Source organism: Nelumbo lutea, chromosome 8, assembly GCF_056320005.1.
Source record: "Nelumbo lutea isolate HS-2025 chromosome 8, American lotus-T2T, whole genome shotgun sequence".
Taxonomy (NCBI): domain Eukaryota; kingdom Viridiplantae; phylum Streptophyta; class Magnoliopsida; order Proteales; family Nelumbonaceae; genus Nelumbo; species Nelumbo lutea.
In genome coordinates this window covers 27,139,899-27,162,619 of record NC_142691.1, presented here as the reverse complement: position 1 = coordinate 27,162,619, position 22,721 = coordinate 27,139,899, and the positions used below count along the sequence as shown (strand labels likewise).

General features: G+C 35.0%; 2 protein-coding genes and 1 pseudogene across 2 annotated transcripts; all 3 read left to right on the top strand.

Annotated features, from left to right (window-relative positions):
- The first annotated feature begins 4,132 nt into the window (after positions 1 to 4,132).
- LOC148843572 (gamma-glutamyl peptidase 5-like) lies at positions 4,133 to 5,612 on the top strand. The gene is made up of 4 exons (XM_088959352.1): positions 4,133 to 4,642; positions 4,735 to 4,899; positions 5,011 to 5,178; positions 5,274 to 5,612. Exons 1-4 carry the CDS (start codon positions 4,325 to 4,327, stop codon positions 5,370 to 5,372), a joined length of 750 nt encoding a protein of 249 aa, XP_088815478.1. The 5' UTR covers positions 4,133 to 4,324; the 3' UTR covers positions 5,373 to 5,612.
- Positions 5,613 to 6,711: 1,099 nt separating this feature from the next.
- Positions 6,712 to 7,534, top strand: LOC148843571 (putative inorganic phosphate transporter 1-7 pseudogene; annotated as a pseudogene).
- Positions 7,535 to 13,812: 6,278 nt separating this feature from the next.
- Positions 13,813 to 14,906, top strand: LOC148843570 (gamma-glutamyl peptidase 3-like). The gene is made up of 5 exons (XM_088959431.1): positions 13,813 to 13,863; positions 14,077 to 14,196; positions 14,316 to 14,480; positions 14,560 to 14,727; positions 14,811 to 14,906. Exons 1-5 carry the CDS (start codon positions 13,813 to 13,815, stop codon positions 14,904 to 14,906), a joined length of 600 nt encoding a protein of 199 aa, XP_088815557.1.
- Positions 14,907 to 22,721: the final 7,815 nt, after the last annotated feature.

The following is a 22,721-nucleotide window of genomic DNA, read 5'->3' as shown; positions in this document are numbered from 1 at the left end:
AAAACGCAATGACCCAGTCTCAGTCTCTGTTCAATCTGTACATATCTCTTGGCTCATAATTTCGTTTTAAACCAGAGTATTCAGTACGGCATCCATCACTGACCTTCACTGTGCTGCAATTGATTACTGTTCTAACAATGGCTTGAGGGCAGAAGAAAGAAGCAAAATGCATGGCTTGAGTCTTTGAGTTCACATAGGGTAGTGACTAGTGAGTTGTTGGTTGTCGCTCTCCCAACCTCCCTCGCCATTATTTATTATCTCCCCACTTACCAAATCGTACCTTCACCTGTAAATTAAAGAACCCTAGAATCTAGATTGATCTCAACACAGAAGAGAATGAACCTGGCTTGTATACCGTCCACAACCAATAAAGCATAGAGTCTAGCTGGTTGACTCAGAGAATCAGCTGCAACTTGAGTTCTAACTTCTAATGCTTCTATTTCACGTTATTTATTAGTCATCAAACAGTACCTCCGTTTTCTTTGGATGGACAGATTTGGTTTTAAAAGGGGTTTCTTCAAAACTAGTGAAATCTCGCCAAAGGTTTTACAAAATATATATGATTACTTGACCTGTAGTGGAGGGTCATTGTAGGAGCAAACGAAGAAGTCAATTGTCCATTGATGCCCAATTGCCCATTATTAAATAATCTCTAAGTAAATGAAGGGAAAAAGAAATTAATCTGGGTCATTCAGTCATGGGTTGATGTTGAAGCAACCATTTTAACACCAATTAAAGGCTGAGCTCATTGTTATGAACTTGCAAAATTACTTGGATTACTAGCAAAAGAAATTAAAGCATTTCTTTTCTCTTTTTCAATTTTAACAAATAGAAGTTGAGTGCATTCATGGCGGGCCGGTGAGTTCGATAAATAATTAATGTTACTTGGGTATTGGATATGCTTCTGATACATTGACACTTGAATGATTCATTGAACAACAATTTGAAAATGTTGGTTTTCTTTTCTCGTGTGTTTGACAAAAGAGAACATTCTATAAGATGCATTATGAATTCCATTTTTTATTAATTCTTCCTTTCCTATGTATCTGAAACTCAACCTGGATTTCTTTTAGCAATAGTTTTTTGGCTATAGTCCAGGAAATCCATGCTTTTAATTAATTTCAGATTGATGAGCCAGGTTCTCATCTTGCAGGCATCGGCCTCTGACTGTAATGTCCTATGCAGCATTATGAATTCCATTTTCTGGGTTGGGCTTCATTGAGCATTTGTTAGATTTTGAATGAGTCCGAGCCTAAACCAAAGTCTGAGATGTAATTTAAATTCTTCAAATCAGGCATTCCCATTTGCAACCCTTAGCTTGGAACATGGTTTTTCTGTTAACAGATTTTAAAGCTTAACAAATCAACCTGGAGCATGGTTGACTCAACCTGCTAGCTCAGCAAAATTACAAAGTTGGATTATTCAATCTCCAGTAAGGGTTGCTATAAATTTAAATCATAGGTTAACTGAATTGACTCGTTCAAGCTTGAGCAAACTTCAGCAGATTATTGACTCACCTTGTCATGAGTATTTTTATTGAATTAAATAATTAATCAATTTATTTCTGGATGCAAGGAAACGGTTTCTTAATTGTCTCAAATAGGGAAGCTCACAAGACAACCTCTCAGCCATTTCTGTCACATGAAACAGTGTCTGCGGTTCATCCAAACTTCTATACTGCGTAGTGGACCATTTGTAGAAATAAAAACTACCCAGATTTTTAATATTTCGGTTTAGGAAAATCCAATAAATAAGGGTTCATCTAGAAACACAAGATTAAGTTTTTGAGCATTGAAATTAATTCATCAATTAAGGTTGAAGAGAGGATCAGAAAATTGAGGAGAAAGTTATTAAGGAATTTCACAAATTTATCGAGAACAATCTCTCTTATTTTCTTTCAAACCAAACATAACCTTAATACCTGCCAAATATTTATAATATAAACTATAGTTTTTGAGTCATCATTGACCCGGATGGTCAGATCATTCAGCTTGGAAACTGTCCAGGCAACCAGTTCCGTTTCACCCCTGAACTGGTTCTTTGTCAAAAAGCTTTGACTTGGTCAGCACTCCACTGGCCCGGACGGTTGAACTGTTTTTTTCTGAACAATGATTTTTGGCCATTTTTTGTTTTAATTATTATTATTATTATTTTAATTTTTAAATTGCAACGAACCATCCGTTCAAACTGAATGGTCAAACCACTGACCTAAAAACCAGTGGCCAAAACTATTTTAATTCTAGGTCAATTTTTAAAACATTGATATAACTACTTCAATATGACTTGTCAAGTGAATAGGGCAAGTCAGCTTACATGTACCCAACTTTATGGGCTTCTAAGTTGTGGTCTTGTGGTTTATAGTAAGGGCATGTTCGTTTTATGGTAAATGTTAGGGGGAGGAGAGGTCTTTTTTTTATTTTTTTTTATTTTTTTTTGTCAACAAAAACCATAACCGATTTATTATAAGATAGTTAGGAAGCTTTTTCACATCCATACCCCTAAAGGGAAGTTGGTAGTGAAGATTCATATCCTTACTATATGCCTATATTGTGAGCCATATTATTTTTTTAGTCTATTTACATACTTGTGTGCCTTGGGCTGATGTTTGGGGATGGCAAAAAAATGTTTGCAACCTTTTAATGTGGCGTCCAACTTTGCATATCAGCAGAAGTACAATAGCAACCTTCTCCATCACATGCCTTTGTTCAAACTTTGTTAGAGATTTGAAATGCTTGAAGGTCCATTCATTTATTACTTCATGCGATCTTCTTGAATCAGTAACATAACATGGTAGAAGATGTTAAAGTGTAGCGCAACCCGAATAGCTCTTGCAAAAGGACAAAAGAACAAAAAAAGGGCGTAGTAGAGATTCTCTTTGAGATCCACACACAAGACAAATTTTATCTTTTTCATTTAGAGGATATAATTTAGGGAGAATGACCGATATCCCAGTGTCAGAATTTGTAGGTTTAATGTATGGTTGGAATAGGTGCCAGCTCGGACGTGAGTGCATGGAATGTGGGTATCGGTCCATTTAAATCAGAAATCTGTATTGAACAAATCCATACTTTTCTGTATAATTTATCCCTTGTAGGAATAGCCTCACAAAAAAAAAAAAAAAAAAATCCCAGAAGAAAATTTGAAATCTGAATGGAATTTTTAACTTCCATATTGATTTCTATTCCACCGCCTAATGGCAACAACTGGGAAAGAGATGTCAGTAGGAATTTATTTCACACTATACTTGTGACATTGTGAATGTCTCCACAACAGTTCGTCTCTCTGTAGTTGAGTGAAAGGATGCGCCTCCACTCTCTCATCCACCATGTTTGGAGGGAAAATTTGGTTGAGGGCTTGTAAGTTCCACTGTCCATTTGGCTTTAACATATTTTTTTATCCTTAAGGTTTTGTTCGTTTTTTGGTAAATTATTTATCTAGGTAAATGCACTTTTCCGGGTATGTGTTTTTCAGAAAAGACTTACCCGGATAAGTACATTTACCAATGTTCTTTTATTTCCCATGCAAATAATTAAGATAATGTCCATTTTAACCATAAAAATCCATTATTAAAAGGGGTATATTTGTATTCAAGTGAAATTAACCTATGTAAGGTTTGTAAAGGTTTCCCTACATTTCCTTTCCATTTTCTACTTTTTCCTTCAAACCAAACACAACCTTAAGGATAAAATGGTCATTATCTCTTTCAATTGAGAAATAAAAGAACATAGATAAAAAGTATTTTCCCAATAAATGGCTAAAAGAAAGAAAAGCTAAAAGGGGCCCAAATAATTAGACCTGAGAATGTAACCCAACTTTCTTTTTATTCTGGTAAACACATTATTTCATAAGTCAATATCTTAATTTAGACCCATTCAATGCTGGTTAACAACCCACTGAAAATGGAAGTTATATACATTTACGCGGACCCAAGACCATTTTCAGGGGTCACCCAGACGAGCACCCAAGACCTGTATATTTTATATTATTCAGGTAAGCACAACAACAAAAGAATTAGAGCTTCTAGGAAAGCTAAGCTAACGGCTCAGTTTTTACGTACGTTTTGGTCATTTGGATTCTGCTCCATTGATCGCACAATCCTTATAAATACATAACCCTCAACCCCTCACAATACAGTGCAAGTCATATCTCCTCTCCCCTCCTGGTTCACATCTGGTGCAGATCGACTGCAGAAGTCTCCAACTCCCCTACTGTCTCTCCTCTTCAGCTTCCAATCAATTAAAGTTGGAGTGTCATCGTTATTACTTTCTTTAGAAGCTCTGTTTTGTCCTTCAAATCTCTTTATCCATCTATCTAGCTTTCTAAAATGAAGTTTGTAGGAGAGAGGAGATTTGCTCTTTTACTGGCGGCTAGTGATTCTGATTATGTGAAGAAAGTGTATGGTGGGTATTTTAATGTGTTTGTTGATGCATTTGAGGAAGAAGGAGAACAGTGGGACTTGTTTAGGGTTGTGGAGGGAGAATTTCCTGACGCTGATGAACTTCACAAGTACCATGGCTTTGTGATCAGTGGCAGCCCTTATGATGCTCATGGCAATGATGCCTGGGTTCTGAGACTTTGCATCTTAATACAAACACTGTATTCAATGGAGAAGAAAGTGATTGGAATATGTTTTGGTCACCAAGTATGTTGCAGTTAACTGTGTACTCAGAGAGATTATTTCAGTTGATTAGTTTTAGTTAATATTTGTTAATACTTTTGTTTGTTGATTTTTAGGTGTTGTGCCGAGCTTTGGGTGGTAAGGTAGGGAGAGCTTCCAGTGGTTGGGATATTGGGTTGAGGAAAGTCAGACTGGTGGAGGATTTCAACAAAAGAAGTTCTGTTGGTGGCTTTACTGAAATCCCTCCTTTCCTTTCCATCATTGAGTGTCATCAGGATGAAGTATATGTTCTCTCTCTCTCTCTCTCTGTCTCTCTCTCTCTCTCTCTATCTATCTATCTATCTGGGTAGTAAAACATCAACTTAATTAGCATTGTCTGTATCTAACTTCAGGTATGGGAGGTCCCTGTTGGAGCTGAGATAATAGCCTTCTCAGACAAGACAAGAGTGGAGATGTTTACCCTTGGTGGCCACATATTAGGCATCCAAGGTCATCCTGAGTACACCAAAGACATTCTATATAATCTCATCGATCGTCTTGTCAACAACAACTCTATAGAGGTAACTGAATATATGCTTGGAATTTGATACCTGATAATAAAATGTTCCCTCTAAAGCTATCATATTAGCTAATTGGGCTGTCTAATTATTGCCAGAAAGAGTTCGCTGAGCAAACAAAATCGAGATTGGAGATTGCTGAACCAGATAGGAAGACTTGGGAGAAGATTTGCAGGAGCTTTCTTAAAGGAAAATAGCTAGATATCACGTTTTAATACAATAAACTCTGTAACAATAAATGTAATAAAGATCAACTCATGCAAGAGATTGTAACCCAAGTTACAATTAACATGTAATGATCCGTACTGGGAGTATGTTACCTTATCTAGTTTTAATTGTTTCAATCAATGAAGGGACCATTCTGACTGCACTAAAGATTGGCTGGGACATCACTCTCAGGACCCAAGAATTTAATGCTTTGTTTTTTTTAATATCATGGATATCCAACTTCTTGGCAATTTCTTCAGTACACTCTGACTGGGTAAGTGGGTACACATGCTTCTAAATCTCAGATGATCGGAGCACAACATTTAATCATTCATGTAAGAGATGGACTAGGTCAAAGATCAGACTGGTCATGTAACTGCATCTCTCAAAATTTGGATGATGATGCTTTAACAAGGATTCAGTATTTTAGTCTAGTCACTATAGATGGAAACAGGGCTAAGATATCTGGAAAGAAGAATAGAAAATCATTCTCTTCTTACATTTTTTTCCAGGTGGCACAGTTTAGTTAATTTGTTATTTATCCAAGCTATTATAATGTGGAAACAAAACCCTTGTCAGTATTACGTGAAGAAATTAAACAAAATTTGCTTAAAATGGGAAAAATAGGATTAATTGAAGGAAATAACTGTTCAGCAGGAAGAAAATTGGGATGGAGAATGGAACACGATATGTGCTGATATGGTACAACAAGATTTTTTTAATATATGGAATAGATTTTCAACAAAAGCATATAGTGTACTCTTTTGTATAGCTTTCGTTTTTTCTTTAAACATACTCTTGTATAGCTTAAGTTGATATAGTTGAGCGATGCCTTCTGCTTTCTTAAGAGGGAGAATTAAAAAGATAGCACATTGTAGAGCTGTGACCGTGGAGGGATGAGCTAAAAGACATTGTAGAGCTGATAAAGGCAATTTTTGGGTCTTATTGTCAATAAAAGTAATCTTTTTAACATGATTTATAGAAATGGGTAACTTTTTTTTAAAAAATATCAAAAAAAATGGTAGAAACACTTTTCATCTCCTTCCTCCTTCAGACCACCAAACAAATGTCCCCATCTCCAATTTCTTTGTCTTTCATGAGTTCGCATCATGTGAACCCATGAGTTCATGGAACGCGTGAACCTAGAATGGACCACATTGGCATTTTGAATCTATGATAACATTAATCGACATTCGAAAGAAATCCAGTTGAACCAGAAGAACAAATAAAAAATGATTCTTCTTCTCAATGTTGTTTTTCGCTTCAAGGCTTTCTTTTGGAAGTGCTCCAAAAAGAATAATGGCGACCCGCTCTTTTTCTCGCTTCTAACACGGGTTTGGCATCGGTGGTGACTACCCACTTTCTACCATGATTATTTCTGAGTATGCCAACAAGAAGACTCATGGCACCTTCATTGCTTCCATCTTCACTATGCAAGGATTTGGGATCTTAGTTGGTGGGATAGTTTCAATCATCATCTGCTGCAATCAAGGCCAAGTACTCCTCTCCAGCTTACGAAATTGACGTCGATGCCAACTGTCTCACGAGCTGATTACATACGATGCCTTGTTCTGATGTTTAGTTTGCTTGCTGCTATGACTTACTACTGGTGTATGAAAATGCCCAAGACTGCTTGGTACACAGCCCTTGTCGCCAAGAATGTGAAGTAGGATGCATCGGACATGTCCAAGGTCTTTTAGGTTGAGATTATATCCAAACGGAAGGTCAAGCACATTATGGAGGACAACGACAACTCATTTGGCCTATTCTCCAAGGAGTTTCTTCATCGGCGTCGCCATGGCCTTTATCTTTTCGGAACCACCAGCACAGGCTTCTTGCTAGACATCGTGTTTTACAGCCATAATTTGTCCCAAAAAAGACATCTTAAGCGCAATTGGGGTGGATCCCCCTTGCAAAGATGATGAACGCCATTGAAGAGGTCTTCAAAATTGCAAGGGCATAGGCTCTCATCACTTCGTGCAATATTGTTCCAGGGTACTGGTTCATGGTGGCCTTCAATGATTGAGTGAGAAGGTTTGCAGTTCAGTTGATGGGTTTCTTCTTCAAGACGGTGTTTAACCAATCAAAATCCTATTTGCACTTGTTTTACTTGCAACAAGCCAACAACTACAAGAATGAACAAAAAAAGTAGAGATTTATGATCAATATTTATTAATCTTGAGAGAGATTTGTTTGATGGTCTGGATGAGGAAGAAGATGAACAATATTTATATATTCTTAAAAGATGTTAACCTATTTTAGAAATTATATTAAAAAGATTATTTTTATTGATTTTAGGACCCCAAAGTTGCCCGTGTCATCTATAACCCCATGATTTTAACCTGATGATCGGCTTCTTTTTTTTTTTTTCCTTTCTTTTATTGGATGTGGGGACCCATTGATTTGTGGATCTTCTGTCCACAAATTGTTCCACAATAAACAGCTATTCCCAATATCTCCTCATGGAGATATTCCTAATAAACAGCTATGATATACCTAGGGATGTGGGAACAACTCATGGGCAGCAGATACGAACCCATTGTAAAGGTGTTAATACACTATTGCATAGCTTAACTGTATAGCTTATTTCACAGAGAACTGAAAAATGGACTTTTGATTTAATTAGAGAACTGATCTATAGCTAAAAAAGTCAATAAAAGGTTGAGCAATACTAAGCATACATTATTTTTTAAAAGAATTTATGCATGTATTCTTTTTATGGTTATCTTTTATTGGGCTTTTATAGCCTAATGCATTATTTTTTTAAATACCCATTTTACTCTTCTACCTAAGATTTACTAAAATACTCCCAAAACAACTTTTAACTTTTAATTGAAAAGGTTTCATAAGTTAAATTGAAAAGTGTAAAGTAATTTTATTCATACCCGTCAATTACAATAAAGTTTGAACGGCAAATCTGACATTTTGAATTATGTTGAAGGATGCTTAATGAGTAGTAAGGGAATTTTGTAATGTTCGGTTCTGTAATTGCTGTTTTTTTTTTTCTTTTTTTTTTAACCAAAGGAAAGGTTTTTATGATTTTAGAGAAAAATTTTTATATTTTATCCACTACTAACATTACTTGTAGCTAATGCATGGGGCCTTTGGCTCATGCATCTCTAGCGGTGGATCTCGAACATTATCTTCAATTACAGTAATAAATGACCCATGGTGGAATCACACAAAATTCAGATCAAACAAAGATGCATTAATTATAGATTTTCTAATTTTGTGATGTGGACTAGTTTTATGGCTTGAAGGTCGTTGTAATTAATGTCATGAGATAGTTTATAACTATAGAAGCATCAAATAGTTGTATAATTAAAGACTCTTGAAATTGGGGTCATTGGGGATATGCTATCAATTCCAAGAATCCATGAAACTCCTACTTTTAATACTGTATCAAGTTTGACAAAAAGGATTTATCTATGCTACTATAAAAAAGTGGGAATAGTTATTCAAGACTTTTAGATTTTTTTGAACCAAAATATTCCCGTTTTTGAATTTGGTTTCTATGTATTATGAAGGAAAAAAACAATTTAAACATTTATTATGTTTCATCACATTAAATTTCATATTTAAGGTATTAATTTTCATTCTCTTTCATATATTAAAAAGAAAAAAAAAACCTCTATTATGCATTCCACAGTGCATTGGTCCAAACCCCCCTCTCCAGCGAATTCTTTAAAAGTTTAACACTAATGGGGCGCGGTTTAATGGAAAAACTTCTAATGGTTGTATTTAGGGGTGGCCACGAGCTGAGTTCCTCACGAGCTTTTCGAGTTTGGCTTGTAAAAAACTCAGTACGGCTTGGTTTTAATTGAGTTTCGAGCCGACTTCAAATAACTATATATATATATAATAAAATATAAAATTATAGAAAATAATATATAATAAAAATATTATATATATATATATATATATATGTATTTATTTTTATAAAATATTTTTTTTCTTAAATCGAGCTTGAACCAAACCAAACTCGAGCTTATGAGTTTTTGATTTGAGCCGAACTCAAACTCAAAGTTCTAGCTCGAACCAAGCTTGAGCATGAACCTTGTACTATCTTGACGAACTGAGTTCAAGCCTCATACTATTCGACTCAGCTCAACTCGAATCATTCGCAGTTGTGTTATTCGGGATCATCTCGGTGATTTCATCTTGGGTCGAGCTATGGTTGTTCACTGTTCCTCCCATGAAGAAACTGAGGCGGTGGCTATCTTTGAGGGTTTGAAGCTTGCGATTGCCTGGAAGCTTGACAACATCTTTCTGGAGAGTGACGTGTTGACTCTGATCCCCCGTGGAAAGCCGCTTCGGTTTTGTCTGTCTGATTGTAAATCCAAATCCCTGGCTTTCTCCTCATTAATCTTCTCTTCTCATATGTTTCTCGGTCTTATAACAAGGCAGCTCACGGGCTTGCTCATCATGCGCTTAAGAACAATATCTCTTGGACTCGGTCCTTTCCCCTGATTGTACCGAACGAGAAGAATCTGAAATGAATAATTTGTGCCTTAATTGGCTTAAAAAAAATCCATGAACAATACTTTTTGGGTAAATTAAAAACTACCACTGAACTTTGGGGGTGGTGAGTCTTAGTTCCCTCGCCAATAGTATTCCCTTATAGTTAACTTTAGAAAAGATTCCCATGTTACAGTCATGTGTGTGTTTAAACATTTCTAAAACCTCAAATTGCCCTTATGTTATTTTATGAGATTAATTTGTAGAAATTTGATAAAATACAACATAAAAATGGAAAATAAAGGAAAAATAGGAAATCGTAGATAATACATGAAATACAACAAAGTGAACGAACAATGAAGAAAGAGAGTAAACTACAACAAAGATAAAGAGGAAAATGCAAAAAAAAAAAAAAAAAAAAACACACTAAAAGTTGTGAAAGAAACAAAAAGTACGACAAGAAATACTATGCTTTGGAATGCCTATTTTTACTATTTTGATATTTTCTTTTCTCAACCAATCAAACATCAAATGACCATTTTGTTAATTTTATCCTTATCATAAAGCTTGTTAACGAGGCGGATAGTATTGCAATCTAAAAGTTCAAAGTGAGTCTTTGTTACAAATAAAAGTTTTAAAGGCTAAGTGTTACTACCCCTAATTACAACGAGGCAAATTATAATTTATTCATAATTTTAATAATTTAAAAAACCTATACTTTTAAAACTTATTGAGAAATGAATTTTTATTTTTTTTTGTGTAAAAAATAAGCAATTCAATCATCTAGGTCAAATGGGTCAACCCATGGTGTTATATTTAAATAATAGAATATTTAAAATAGAAAAATACAAAAATAATAGTTACAACTCTAATATTATACGGTAACCATATTAAACACAACTAAGTGTAATAAAAAAGAACTATTTTTGTTAATGACATAAATGAAATGCAAAATTTAAAATGAACCTCTAAAAATGAAATCATTTTTCTAAGTGGTGGGTCAACATTCTAACCTTCTAAATCAAATGGGCCTACTCATGATGCCACAAGTGTGAAAAATGAAATCTATTTTTTTTTTTTTTACTAATAGTGCAAATGGAAGACAATATTTAAAATTTGGGGTGCAACTTGGGAGGCTCAAGTTGGGGTTTTGTCAAAATTTGAATGGGGCCGACCCAAAAACTGGGCCTGATGAAATGTAAAATATTGAAATTGGGTACTCGACTTGCACCCCTATTTAAACCCAACCCAAAAGCAAAATGGGTTTTGCATCCAGGTTGTGGGTCAATGGTTAACCATTTAAGTCAAATAGGTACATTCATGATATAATAAAAATTTAATAAGACAAAAATATAGTAAATTGTGTAAAATATAGATGTTTTGAAGAAAAATGGTACATTTCTAATATTATATTTTTGTCATATTAAAAAAATAAATGTGATAAATATATATTTTTGTTAATGATAAAAATGGAATACAGAATAAAAGAAAAAAGAAAATTAATGTCGATCTATGGCCTATTGGCATGACCAAATATGTTGATGCTTCAACCTATAATATCATTTGGTTGTTGATCAAGTCAATGACTTTTTTGAAACAAAATGGTTTGAGTAGAAATATATTTAGAAATTTGTCTAGGAAACATGTCAATCTCTCCGGCTATCTAATTTAATCTCAAGTTGCTAACAATGATACAAACAATAAATAATAAGATTTGAAGTTATATCTTTAGATTAAAAGGCAATAAATCTACCAATACATCATTCTTTCGTTTCTTATTTTTATCTTTTTATTTGCAATAAAAACACTAAAATTATTATTATTATTATTGTTGTTAATTTATTATTATTTCCATCATATCATTTGAAACTATCATATACGCTTTACCTTGCCGGTTGGCAAAATCTTAGAATGTATGGGTTTTTCATGAACCTTATGTGATAGCAATCACAGCACCTCCACTATGTGCAGCTTCTTTAGACTTGCCTTCGTCCACCCAGAGAGGGAGATGATTTGATGATTGTGACAGTGAGAATCCATCATATCAGTCATACCAGAAATTATGGGTTGAAAATGGACCAGGTCTATGCAGGATTACCTTGAAATTGAAGCAGATCCAAGTCCATGGACCATTGCTTTCAAATTGAAGAAGATCCATTGGGTCCCAATTTATTAATGGGCTCTCAGTTGAAGAGTAGCTTTCAAAATATTCCCATTCTCATAAACGGTTGAAATGGGCGCCTATTGCCATGATGTGCTGACTGAGAGCAAAGTCATTAATGGGCTCATCTAAACCCGGTCTTTGTTGACATGGGCCTCATCCTAAAAAAGATTAGGCTGACTTAGGCAGTTGGGCCTCAATATTTATCTAACTGAGGTTGGGTGACCTCTTAGTTGGGTCAATCTCCGGTCGTGTTGGAAGACTAGCAAATCCAAAATGGAAGTCATATACTTTTTTAAATAATAATTAACAAAAATGAAAAATAAGTCATAGTCTTTGTTCAATCCGAGTCTCACGGCAAGAGGGTATTTTCATAATTTCATTCAAAACTCTTAGGTCAGCCAACTTCGTCTGCTGTGCTGGGTTGATTATGGAACGATATTAGTTCACATTTGGTCTAATATTTAGCGTCTGTTAATTTACAAGCTTGCGACTTCTCACGCGTTCCTTCCGTGTGCAGAATTTACGTGCTTAGAATATTTGCAGGAAACTCCCCTTTTATATTTATTAGCAAGAATGAAGGCTAAAATGTAGAGATGATTAAAAAAAGCTTTAATTACAAAAGATTAAAATATTTACATTTTTCTAACAAAATGGATATACGTGTTTCAAAAATGGGAAAAGAATAATAAAAATTTATTTAAAATTAAATATGAAAAAAAACTTAGTCTTTTCATACCTAAATTTATTGGTCAAAATTATAACTTCAAATCCTTTGTAATTTATATATGATAAACACTGTTTTTAACCTGCTATTGACCTGGCTGGTTGAACCGTCCGAACTGTCACCCAATTAAGATTTTAGTTCCGATTTTAATAAAACTCGTACAATGGTAAAAAAAACTATTGATTTGGTCAAAGAAGTATAATCTAGGAGGTTGGACCATTGATCCATTTGACCTGGTGATTAGGCCACGGTTTGCACACTAAATGTGTATGCAAAATTCGGGAGGCAATAACTTTGTGCTCCGATGTCCAATTGATCTAATCTTTTTTTTTCGGGTAATTTTTCGAGATCTATGCATGTCAAAACACCACCTTGCTAGTTTTGCCTAGTCAAAACCATTTTTTGGCCTCAAATCATAATTTTTAATATTTTTTACAAATAAAAATTAAAAATTAAATTGAAGTATAAATATAATTATATATTATTTATTGATAAAATACATGTTTATACATACTTACACACATATGTATGTATGTATGTATTGCTGATGTGGCACTGTCTGACCCATTTGACTTGAACGATCGAATCAATGACCCATCATGACCTAGAGGCCAAACTGTTTTTTCTTATTTTTTAAAACATTGATTATAGACGCTTTTCTCTACGTGCAATTTTTAAGCTAATTCAAGATGAAACTTTGGATGATCAATTTCACTAGGTTAAAAATTAAACCATTAGTTTAAAGTCAAGTATCTTTCCGTGCAAAAATATGGGAGTGCAAATGAGATGAGATCAAATGAAGTGAAAGTTACACTGATGCAAAACCATGAAAATGCAAATGATTGAATGTAAATTTTGACCTATTTTTATTTCAAATTTTAGCTTATTTTGTTTGATTGCAATATAAATGAAATAAATTAAGACATAAATCAGAATAAAGGAAAACCCAAAACAGAATTAAATGAGAGCATTTGTTTTTCATTTGCACTCCCGTACATTTATACTAGTGCAAATAAAATTGCATTGCAACCAAACACAGCATAAGGCTCAGTTTGGAGGGAGTGCAATACAAATATATAGTGTAATGAGCGTGGTTGCGGATTTGTTCAAGCTGATTTTCCAGTCAATCTCTTGGGTTGGACCCATTCAATGGTGAGTCACGACCCACGAAAATGAAAATGGATCCGTAAGTTATAAGCAGTTATATGGGCAACACCATAATCAGTTTATGACGCATCTAGGTAGATCTAGACCCTAGATATAGCATTATTTATTTATTTGTCAACAATGAGGTGAGGTCAATTGGTTGATTGGACCCAAGAAACCGTGTCATTTGATACCCCAACAGATCAGTGGCAGCCCTCATGATGCTCATGGAAATGTACCATGGGTCTTGAGTCTCTGCATTTTACTACAAACGCTCTATGTCATGGGGAAGAAAGTGCTTGGAATATGTTTTGGGCACCAAGTACGTAATTAATCGAATAATGTTATTATTAATAAAAGATTTTTTTTCATTAGTTTATGTTCTTATCTTATTATAAGTAAGAGAAATTATTAATATTTTAATTATTTACTTATTTTTAGGTGTTGTGCCGAGCTTTGGGTGGTAAGATAGGAAGGGCTCATACTGGTTGGGACATTGGGTTGAGGAAAGTCGGTCTGGCAGAGGACAAGTACCCAAGTACACTTGTTGGCGGCTTAAAGGAAGTCCCACCTTTTCTTTCTATCATTGAGTGTCATCAAGATGAGGTTTACTTCATTTCTCTCTCTCTCTCTCTCTAGGCAACAAAATACAGATTACAGACTGTATCTAATAAAAGATGATCAGGTATGGGAGGTCCCAATTGGAGCTGAGGTGATTGCCTCCTCAGACAAGACAGGAGTAGAGATGTTCACCCTTGGGAAGCACATAATGGGCATTCAAGGTCATCCTGAATACACCAAAGACATTTTATATAACCTCATTGATCGTCTTGTCAACAACAACTGTATAGAGGTAAGTGTTTACCTGTTTATAGCCTTTTAGCACAATGATGAACACTTCTCTTAGTTATTTGATCCTGGGCTAACTAATTACAGAAAGAGTTTGCTGAACTCACAAAATCAAGGCTTGAGATGGCTGAACCAGACAGGAGGACATGGGAGAAGATCTGCAGGAACTTCCTTAAGGGCTGAGGGCTGATTGACTTAGTTCTTTTATGTTTCTAAATAAGACTAACATGATCTCAGGAAAGAGATTGTAGCTTAATATGTTCAGAAAGATACTGGTGTAAATGAGTCGTTTACACTTTTGTTTGAACAATTGAATAATTTTGTTTTGTTTAGCATATATAGGTGAAGTCCAACTACATGGACTTACAAAAGAACTGTAACAGATGTTGCTGTAATACTACTGGATATGTAGTGTAGTTTAAACTGTTTCAGTGAATCAATCCATTTCTACTGCATTAAGGAGTTTACAGGGCCAAGTACAAAATTAATAGATTTTGACGAAAGAACACCAAAACGAAACTGAAATTGAAATTCTCTTCTAATAAATGACTACCAGTCAACTTGTGTCAATATCAAAGAACCTATAGAGGATAATTGACAATTTCTCTGAGTCTGTCTGTTTATCTAATCTTTAATGCAGTTCAAGAAACAAGTAATTTTGTCCAGATAAGGTGAACATACCCATGATGGGTTCATTTAGGAAATTGACTAGATCGAACATGATTTAATGGTTGAAGAAAGAACAAAGGCATTTTTTTATCAGGTTGTATTTAGCCTTGCCCGTGGTTTTAGTATACTCCATTAAAGGTTTAATAATTAATAATTAATATTACTGTTTGAAGATAAGATGATACAAGTTAACTAGCGAGTTCAAATCATCCCCCCATATGGCTGCACCCCACAACGTCCCATAGCACATCTCCGCCCTGTATTGAGAATATCTCCAGATGATGACATCATCATTTCTAGTACTATCATCGGTAGATGTTCTCATTATACTATGGGGATGTGCTGTGGGACATTGTGGGGTGCAATCTTGTGGGGGCTGATTTGTTCTTTTATCTAGCTAATTAGTTAAGCTGCCTTTATAAATTCGGCCAAGAATAGGAGAATCCATTGATGCTTTTTAACCTGTATTTTGAGTTTGGTTTGGCTTCCCACTATGGACACTACACATGTGTCCCAGGCTCCCCACAACCTGGATCTGCTCTTCACAGACTGCTCCACACACCAACCTTTCCAGCCACACATGGGGAACGTCTCCTGTACTTATTCATGAGGAGATATTCCCAATACACGGCGGGATATGGGTGTGAGGTCGGGGTGAAAAATGCTGTGTGAGGAGCAGATCCCAATTCATCTCCCCATGGGTGCCCATGTGTTCTCATATCTATTATTATATATTAAAACAAAACTAATCATGTCAGATGGCCTCTCTTTTGAATGATCCTTTTTTAAAAATAATTTAATAAAAGGAAAAATCTAGATGTCGGAAAGACATGATACCAGAATTGCTTTGACCAACCAAACCCCATCCGTGAATTTTGATAAATACCATCTGACTAGTGATATGATACCATTGCATGGGATATCATATCTTTTTGGTATCTTAATCTAACCCTTTGATAGCTTTTGTACCCAGAGATTCAGAGTTTGAATTGTCTGTTTGGTTCACAGTTGGAATCTAAATCAGATTGGAATTGGAATCAGAATCAGAATGACCTATTCTCCCACCTATTTGGTTCATACAGGAATTTGAATTGGAATTAGACAGCTGAAATGGAATACTCATTCCCAAGGGAGGGAGAGAGAATGATCATATTTCTTCAAATGGGAAATGCCATTCCACTAATAAGAAGAATTGGATTTCGATTCCCCAATCAAACTATTCAAAGTAGAATTGGCCATTCCCATTCCGATTTTAGACCACTGTTACCATGAACCAAATGGAGCGTAAGGTTGTGTTTGATTTAAAGGAAAAAGTAGGAAAAGGAAGGGACTTTTACAAAACTTGCATAGATTTCCTTACCTTACCTTACTTCCTACAAACCAAACATAACCAAAATGTTAAGAAGCATCATACACTTGTTTAATCAGTAGTTTACGGTCAGATCCTTTATTGATTCACCCACCAACGAGCTGGATGTCTGGCGGGGTTGGCGGCTCAACCGGACAATTAGCCCATTGACGCAGTCAAGACCATATATAAAATACACGGGACCCAGTCGGTTTTGTGTCACTGGTTCATCGGATCAACCCCCTAGCTCAACGACGGCTTGAAAACACCGAGTTTAAGGAGATAAAGTTTGGCATTAGTTTTACTAATGGGATGGTTAGATTTCTAACTAGACCTTATCCAATGAGAACCCATTATATAGGATCTGTGACATGTCCCAGCTCTGAAGACATTGGATTCAGATTTTTATGGGTGAAACATGGGGCTGATAAAGTCTAAGCCCAACCCAAAATGGTCAGGTCGAGTTAAAGGTTGGGTCAAGGTTAGGGTTAGGATTGAATAAATGAATCCGATTTGACTTCCATTTGGGTCAGGGTTGATGCCTTCAACAACTAGATCCGATCTCAACCCAATATGTCATCCAAGTTTCAAAATTCATCATTTATGTGGGTTTATCTTATCATATCGCTCCCACCCCAATATGTAAAATACTAACTATTTTAAATTTTGATGTTTTTAGGTTGCGGGAATTGTTAAGACTTAAGACCGCCCCCTTATAAATTTTGAAAAAGAAAAACAGGAAAAAATGGCGGTATATTATTCAAACCCCTGATACACATGTTCTGGCATGTTGAGATGTATTAATATTTTGAATTTTGCATAAATCATTAAATTAGGGATGCAAATGGATCAGATCGGATTTGAATCAATGTATATATGAATCTGATCCAATATACTATAGATCTGATCTGATCTGAAGATTTGATCATATCTCATAAATACCTATTTGAATTCGAATCCAATCAGGATGTTGGATATCTAAATCTGATCTAATTTGATTTCATTTTTCAAAAAATTAATAAATTATTAAAAGAAAAATAAAATATAACAATTTAAATAAAAAACAAAAAATACAAATATTTTTTCAACTATTTTTATTATATATATACCAGTTTTTTATAAAAAATTAAATAGGGAAAATTCCTAATTAGTACCTTGTACTTTAAGGCTTAGTCTCACTTTAGTCCTTAAACTTTAAAACACAACAATTCAGTACCCGAACTTTCGTAATGTGTCAATCCAATACCTACCATTAACAAACCGTCAGTTATGTGCATCACTTGACATCATGTGCGATTTAAGACTTTTAAAAATGTCAAAATTACCCTTCAAAATAGAACACTATTCATCCCCAACGGGTTGTCCAATCTAATCAATAACTTGTAAAAAAATCTTAAGATCTAGTCATTTGGTATTTGCCTTGGGAATTCACACCCTTAGAAGCTAATTGTTAGAGAGAGGGAACCAAGCCATATATACCACACAATAGCATCCCATAATACGGATGTGGGATATCTCACATTAGCATCTCATACTACCAAAATGGGACAAATGGATCATAATGTTCCACCACGCTGGCGCCCATACAGGTTGGTATTGCACTAGTCCACCTAATCCCGATCGAACATTACAGTACCGACATCACAACCTATGTTGCACGATTGCATCTGAGAGGCATGGTGTAGGTTCTGATACCATTTGATAGTGCCTTAGGAGAATTCACTCCTAAAAGCTAGCTATTAGAAGGAGTGAAACCAAACACATATATACCCCACAACAACATCCCATACTACCGAAGTGGGGTACCTCATATTAGCAATAGCATCCCATACTACCAATATGGGACAAATGGACCTTAACATCATCCTCTTTCGAACCACTTAAACAATGCCAAGGTGATCCATGGTTTGGTTACTTAAGAAGATTTCATAAGTTATTCTCAAGGCCTCTAGATTCCCAGCCTATATTTGTGGGTGTATTTCAAGATCAACTTCTTGTGTTTGCACAGGATGCCTAGTTTCTTGAGCTTGAGAGCATAGGTGATGAACAGCTTCTGAAAGTCACTGGTCTTCGCTTCAAGCTTCAGTACGTGACTATGATCATTTTTGATGATTAAGTACTTGTTAAAAGAAGTACTTGTACTTCTTAGAAGTACTTATTTTAACAACCCTTTAGGCTCTTTGGTAACCCACTTTTCAAATCACTTATTATGTTTTTAAGTACTTATTGAGGTGGGAATATTTGATAAGATACTTTTCCTATGAGTGCTTATATTTATTCAAATAACAACTTAAACCATCACTTCACTCGTATATATCTATAATACTGTTCACATATTATACTATATATTTCAATTGCAAGCCCACGTGGACTGTCATGTGAATCCAATTAATAATAATAATAATAATAATAATAAATAAAAATAAATAAATAAATAAATAAATAAATAAATAAATAAATATTGGTATGCTTTCCCTTTAAAGAAAGAAAATAGGCAAATAGCTCCCGCCAGTTTTTTGTATCATCTATAAAATGACTTTAAATTCGTTAAGCGAAGAAAAGACTCTCAAAATTAACATAATTACTTACAAAAAACAAAACAAATGGAGAATACTTGGCCACCCTGTAACGGGGATAAGTTGTTTAACCCTATTCTCCCCATCATGTGAGAGAAGCTCCCTCAGCGATGCTAGCTGTGGGCCCAAATCCTAAAGGACTACTACTACGTAGTGCAACGCCAAGAGGATGTAAACACGAGTCAGCTCCCTCCATTAATCCATTAAACAATAGCAATAGAAAACAATATTTGTATAATAATAATAATAAATTTGAGAACCTTGGAACTTTGTTTTCCTTTCTTTTTTTTCTCTGTGTTGGGTCTTTTCTTCTGAGAGAGTTGCTTTTTATCGGTTCTGAGATCTCTTCGTCTCGCAGTGATCAAAGTAAAAATAGTTAAGCGAACTAGCAAAGTAAAACCTGAACAATTTCATCGTTTCTGGACATCAAAGTAAAATCTGGAAAGTACAAATAGTTAAGCGAACTAGCAAAGGAGCTCACCTTCTCGGAGACTCTGATTTACCCGCTAAAGTTTTACATTTCTCAGGAGGCAAAACCATTTTTCTCTCCTTTCTGACAGTTTTTCAGGCTTTCAGCGGTCCTTCCTCTGAAGCGTTTTCGGAATTCGGAAGCAGGAGAGAGAGAGATAAAGTTACAAAAGACTAGAGCAGCAGGAAAGGGACCGAGTGTGAAGTGGATTTGAGGGGAAGAAGATGGTGAATAGTACTTTTTGGGCATAGGGGTATTGTAGGCATTATAAAAATTTATCAGGGACTGATTTATCTTATTTTTTTGAAATACTTAAAAAAATCTAACTTGAAGTCACTTTTTCAAAGAAATATTTATTCTCTACTTTTTTATCAAATACCCATAAATACTTAAAAACCACTTAATGTGTGGTCCCATGTCTTAAAAGAAATATTTATTTTAAGTGTTTTCAAATAAGGCCTACATGGGTTTTTATTCCTCTCCCTACCCTATTCAGGAACTCTAGAATCTCAACCCTAACCGAACTCTAGAATCTCAACCCTAACCGAGTATTGGTTGGATCCAGGAACTAACTGTTGCACTGAGAATGTATTTTTGTTCAATAGAATATGCTTCAAAAACATGGCCATTGCCATCGAGCTCTAAGCGTACTCTCTTCTCCCTGGTTATAGTCGTTTACACACTTTCTGATTTCGAACTCTTGTTATTGGAAGGTATATGGATTTAAAGTAAAGGATGCATGTGTGCAAGCTGATGTGATTTGTAGATTGAATTTATTGGGGGGCTTACAACTCATAGGCCATAGCTGGTATTTTCGTTCCTATTTCACCTATGGGAATAGTAAAACTCTTTCCAACTTCCTCTTGAAGTTGGTAAAATGGTGCTCAACATTCAAATAAAAGATCATTGTCCATTACTAGATTTGAACATTTGGATAGTTGATGAAGAAAATTAGATAACACATGAAGGGTATTTGTTATTTGTGCATGTCACTTAACCACTGGTTAACGAAAGTATTAGATTGATACGTTTCGAAAGTTCATGAGTTACTGAATTGTCATGTTTTAAAATTTGGGGAATAAATTGGCATTATGCCTAAAATACAGGGTATTAATCGAGAATTCTCCCAAATAAATAATATAAAAAACTTATAAAAGTGCAATATGAATAACATATAAATAAAAATAGATATATATATATATATATATATATATATATATGTGTGTGTGTGTGTGTGTGTGTGTGTGTGTGTGTGTGTGTGTGTGTGTGTATGTATGTATATTGATTTGAATTCTAACTAGATCCAATTATCCAATCCGAAGATCTGAAGTAGGGATATCCAAATCCAACAAAATAGGGTTGGAAGGGATCATAATCCGATAGGAATGGCAATGGGGTGGGGATCATATTCTCCGTCCTTGACCCTGATTTTGAAATTAACCCCATCCCTGTCCTCGATCCCCGCCGAGGATAAAATTTGTCCTCCATCCCCGATCCTCGCTGGGGATAAGATTTGTCCTCTATCCCCGATCCCTAACAAGTATGGGTTTGTCGTAGGGACCTGAATCCCCAAAATGTTTTCAGATGACAGTAATTTAGGGGTGAACATTCGGTTAAAACCTAACCGAATAAACCAGATTTTTAAAAACTGAACTTATAAAATATAAAACAGAACCGAAACCAAATTTTTTAGTTTGGTTTTTGGCTATTTCGGTTAAAACCAATTTTTATTAATATTATAATAATAAATATTATATATTATATATATTAATATATTTATGTATATTATAATATATGTATATGTTAATGTATTTTATATATTTTAATATTATATATAATACATAATATATACATATTATAATATATATTATATTATGTATATAATAAATTTTGGTTAATTCAGTTTTTTCGATTAACCGAATTTCCAATCCTGAAAACCAAAATCGATTTTTTTTTTAAACCAAATTAACCAAACCAAGCAAACCAAGCAAACCGAAATAACCAAAATCTATGTTCTCCGATAAAACTTTTGTCTTTGGTGGGTCATATGAGAAAAATCTATAAGCTACGTTTAGTAAAAAAAACCAAAATGCCCAAATTAACCACTTAAAGTCAAAACAATAAAAGTCTTTTCCATGATGTTTATTTTAGTGGCGTTTCCAAAGCGGTTGAATATATGAAATCAACTAAACCATTTTGATAGAGGTGTAAATCGGGCGGTGTTGCTTGTCGCCTAACAAGGCCTGAATCGACGGCATGCGGGTCATGATAGGCTCGGCATGATGGTACAGGTCATGCTGGGCCTAGGGTTTGAAGCCCATGGGCCAGCACGATAGGTGGCATGGCCCGTAGCGAGTTATGCTCGGCCTGCCCGAGAACTAGCTGTTGGTAGAGAGGACAATTTTCCCCATTTTCTTGATCCCCATGGGAATCTGCCCCAAATGGGGCAAGGATGGGGATGATTTCCCCCCACGGGGATGGGGATGGGGAAATTTTCATCCCCATTAGCAAGACGGGGAGAGCACTCCCCACTAATATCTCTCTCTCTATATATATATGTATATATGTATGCACACATTATATATGTATATATGCACAATATATTAATATTTTTAAAAACATAGTTGAATCTTTTCTAATAGGATTATAAATTTTAAATATTTTAATTTTATTTTTTAAATAAAATAAAATAAAAAACAAAAACAAAATGATTAACATTATAAAAAATCGCGGAGAATGGAGATCCCCATGGGGATGGGGATAACCTTGTCCCCGTTAGGGGGGGCGGGGATGGGAATTTTTGTGGGGACAGGGATGGGGAGAGGCTCCTCATCCCCACCCCACCCTATTGCCATTCAAGTTGAAAGACTTCAACAGTTGAAATCAGGTTGGGATTCCAAACCGGCAATTCAGGTAAGTCCAATTAAATTAATTTT

Coding starts and splice junctions, on each gene's coding strand:
- LOC148843572 (XM_088959352.1), top strand. CDS start 4,325: ATGAAGTTTGTAGGAGAGAGGAGATTTGCTCTTTTACTGGCGGCTAGT. Junction 4,900..5,010: donor TTGAGTGTCATCAGGATGAA/GTATATGTTCTC, acceptor ATCTAACTTCAG/GTATGGGAGGTCCCTGTTGG. Junction 5,179..5,273: donor TCAACAACAACTCTATAGAG/GTAACTGAATAT, acceptor AATTATTGCCAG/AAAGAGTTCGCTGAGCAAAC.
- LOC148843570 (XM_088959431.1), top strand. CDS start 13,813: ATGAGCGTGGTTGCGGATTTGTTCAAGCTGATTTTCCAGTCAATCTCT. Junction 13,864..14,076: donor TTTTCCAGTCAATCTCTTGG/GTTGGACCCATT, acceptor ATACCCCAACAG/ATCAGTGGCAGCCCTCATGA. Junction 14,197..14,315: donor GAATATGTTTTGGGCACCAA/GTACGTAATTAA, acceptor ACTTATTTTTAG/GTGTTGTGCCGAGCTTTGGG.